Here is a 4,004-nt window from a genome sequence, read left to right on the forward strand (position 1 = left end):
AAGTTTCCATATATTAGGGGGGCTGGGAGGAATTCATGAGCACATGGCTCATTTACGCAGTGGAATTTGATTGTTTGTGGAAGGAGAGGAAACTGGTTCCCTCAAGGCCAGTGGTGTGAGTTCCTCTCTCTCCTCCACAGATCATGATGAATGTACAACTACCAACATGTGTTTGAATGGGATGTGCATTAATGAAGATGGCAGCTTCAAGTGCATCTGCAAACCAGGATTTGTCTTGGCTCCAAATGGGCGTTACTGTACTGGTATGTGTGGCTTTGAGATAGGAAAATCATTGTGATTGAAACCATCTTTTTCCTTTGAATGAATCACGCTAGAATTACTTCAGTTTCTTCATATGGGTTTTATATTATTCACATCTCTTGCTAATTCAGTAAGGCAGGTGTCTAAAGCTTCCTAGAAAAACACATATTGTGGTCTAGGGAACAGTAATATTTTACAAAACTAATAATGATATAGGAAAAATTAAGAGAATGACAGATAGGTTCTATTAAGTCTGAAAGAGAAAACATAGAAATAATTTGTCTCTGCCCTAAATTAAAAAGGGGAAGAAAAAATCTTGAAAGGTTTTCATTTTTGTGTATTCTCAGAACTAGTTTTGAATTACATCTTTTCATAAAGCTAATATACAGATCATTTATGATTATATCATTATCTAAAAATCTTACATTGATTTAGTGAAGAAATAATTTAAATATTCCTATCAGTTGTTTTGTTCATAAAGCCATTTTGAAGGCCAAGCTCAAGTGATAACTTAGCAAAAGATAATGCCTCTTGGAAATAAATAAGGCTATCTTATGTGTGTACTCACAATTGGAATTTAGTAAGATGCAACAAATTTTGCAGTTCCTACTTAGAAACAAGCTTGTTCCCCCCATCACCCTCCACCCCAGCTTTCTCATTTTAGAGAAAATTAACTTTGAGTATGGTTTCTGCCTTCAATTGCACAAATTTATTTGAATACCAAATAAGACTCATAACTAATCCCTATAATTTCAATGAAATTCCAGGGACATTAGAGGGAAAAATCAAGACTGATTCTTGTGTTTCTGAATAAAAAATTGCTTCTTGACTATTCAAGAAATGCGAGTACAGGATTAAATAGAACCATTGTAGTTTTGCTGATTGAACTCATCACTCAGAAGTCATCTCAAGGTTGGATGTAACACAGGATATGAGATTAGCATTATGTTCCATCCAGTGTGTAGCATTACATTATAGCATGTGCTTTATTTCACAATTTCTTAAGAAAATTAAATACACATAGAAAGATAACCTAGATCTCACCAGTTTCTGCTTTCTTAAAATTATTTTTTAATTTTCTTATTACAAATGTTGTAGTCTGTAAGACTTGAAATGTTCATGATTTAGCAGCCCTGTGTTTTGAAGGCTGTTTCATTTGGGGAGCCTTTTAATTGTGAGCTACCTTTGATAATTTGAAGCAGATTGAAAATTAGAAGAGATACCCCGAACTATTTTGATATTATGAACTGATAAAGTTAATATTAAAACATCCCTCATAGTTAAAATTATGTGTGTGTGTGTAAATAAAAGGTGATTACAAAAGTTTACCGTACTTTTAAGAATTTGTTTCACTTAACTAATTGGGCTTAAATATTATGTATGTTAAACAGAGTTGCCAAATAAATAATGAAAAAATAGTAAGGCTCTTTTTTTTTCCGAATGGGTAAACTTTCACTTAGTCTTTCTGAAAATGTTTTAGAGTTGTATTAAGATGCAAGATTGCCCTGATAAGTTTAATTTAAAAAAAGATTTATTATAACATCTGTTTTCCCACAAATTTCAAAATTAAAAACAAAAGGTTGAAAGTATAGAGCAGTGACAATAGATAAAAAGAAAGTTAAATTTACCCAGTTGTGGCCTGGCTTGTGTTCCCCTCTGGGCAGATGTTGATGAATGCCAAACCCCAGGAATCTGCATGAATGGGCATTGTATCAACAATGAAGGGTCCTTCCGCTGTGACTGTCCCCCAGGCCTGGCTGTGGGTGTGGATGGACGTGTATGTGTCGGTAAGTGAAACATTCTATAATGTGTCCCCAGTGTCCAAATGATCTTTGAAAAGGGGGCAGAGATAGATCCATCCAGTGGAATAATGTTTAGCCGTCAAAAGGAATGAAATACGGGCACATGAGAAAGCAAAGGTAAGCCTTGAAAACATGCTCAGTGGAAGAAGCCAGTTACAAAGGACCATATAGGTTGTAATTTCTTTCATAAGAAATGTCCTTAATAGACAGATCTACAGAGACAGAGCAAATCAGTGGTTGCTTAGAAGAGAGAGGGTAGGGTGGCAAGAGAGGAGGTGATAGCTAAAGGGTATTTCTGAAGTAATGAAATGTTCTAAAATCAGCTGTAGTAATGATTGTACATATCTATTAATATGCTGAAAACTATTGAATTGTACACGTCTAAATAGATGAAATCTGTGGGATATGAATCATATGTCAATAAAGCTGTTTTAAAAAATGGCTAGATACCCCAGCTAGCTCCCTCAGAAGGCTCTGAGGAGGCCAGTCAAAAATGCTGGTGCCTGGCCAGTGTGGCTCAGGGATTGAGCGTTGACCTATGAACCAGAAGGTCATGATTCAATTCCCAGTCAGGGCACATGCTTGAGTTGCAGGCTCATTCCCCAGTAGGGAGTGTGCAGGAGGCAACCCATCAATGATTCTAATCATTGATGTTTCTTATCTCTCTCTCTCTCCCTCTCTCTTTCGCTCTGAAATGAATAAAAAATTGTTTTTTAAATGCCGGAGAAGAAGAAAAAAAATGTCCTTAACCCAGCATCCTTGATGATGTTAGATAACTTGAGTTTCTAAATACACTGGATTTAGATTTCATAATTGATAACAAAAAAAGGCAGGGAACAAGGATTATAGTTATATTTAAGTAAACTCTTGTTTGTACCCACACAAAATTAAAATATAAATAATCAGTACCCTAGCCCTTTGGCTTATGTCAAAAGCTAGAAATGTTTTTATATAGTTATTATTCATCACTGTGCAATTAACTATAGTAACAAGAGAAAAGCATGAGAAAAAACTTTTATTTTAAGCCATACGAAATTTCTTTTGGGTGCTTTTGTCAAAAGTGTTCCATGAAAATCAATCAGTGTTAACAGTCATCAGCTTTAAAGAAGCAGGAAGATAAAAATGTTATTGGCATTTCAAACCAACCACTATGTTCTCATGATCACAGTGGCAGAGTGAGTTAGTTGTAAAAATACATTTACTGCCTTTTTTCCTCTGAAGTGCTTTCATGAGACCTCCCGGGTACATTAGCTATTGTGCACCCTCTATTTTCAGATTATACTCTAGACGGCAGACATATTCACTGGTTTAAAAGTAATTTTAAGAGAAATGAAATTCTTTCTTAGGTATAGTATGATAAAACTTTACTCTTACCTGTGGGGATCAAAACATTTGGATCCCAGAGGGGCCAGAGGAGGAGGAAGATGGGGGGTGGGGGGGAGAAAGAGAGAAAGAAGCAACAACAGATGGAAATAATCTGTCCGTTTAAATCCATCCACTCTATCCCATCTAGGACTTATTTCGGCTTACAAAATTGTCAGCACTCTGTTCAGGGATATTTCAAATACAGCAACTAAAAGAAGGTAGCTCCTTCCTGCTTAAATAGCTCAAAGGTTTTCAGTTGCTTTGATACACTTAGTTGACTTTTTCCTTTACCTAAATGATTCTGTCAAAATCTACAATGAGTACAAAACCAGTTTTGGAGGGAGAAATTATTTTTATTTTAAGCAACCAACATATTTTAGGTAGTTGTTAGGAATTCAGTGTTCAAACACGCAAAATCATTCACATACTGAAAAGGCATCAGAAATTGTTGGAAAGCCCTCTCCGTTTTTTCACCATTGTGCTCACTTAAACATTTTAATAAAAACACCTTTCTGTGTAAAGTTATGTTACTCTTCCCATAACATGTTAGACATGTTTTCTTTATGTCTTCTGCCT

At 35.4% G+C, this 4,004-nt stretch overlaps 1 protein-coding gene across 1 annotated transcript in view; it reads left to right on the forward strand.

Annotated features, from left to right (window-relative positions):
- FBN2 (fibrillin 2) overlaps nt 1-4,004 on the forward strand; it is a 248,313-nt gene that overhangs the window by 142,820 nt on the left and 101,489 nt on the right. Inside the window, exons 14-15 of the mRNA XM_006764368.2 lie at nt 141-263; nt 1,926-2,048. Of these exons, the coding sequence (XP_006764431.1) occupies nt 141-263; nt 1,926-2,048 (246 nt within the window). The remainder of the gene's footprint in view (nt 1-140; nt 264-1,925; nt 2,049-4,004) is intronic.

Source organism: Myotis davidii, unplaced genomic scaffold, assembly GCF_000327345.1.
Source record: "Myotis davidii unplaced genomic scaffold, ASM32734v1 scaffold159, whole genome shotgun sequence".
Classification (NCBI taxonomy): domain Eukaryota; kingdom Metazoa; phylum Chordata; class Mammalia; order Chiroptera; family Vespertilionidae; genus Myotis; species Myotis davidii.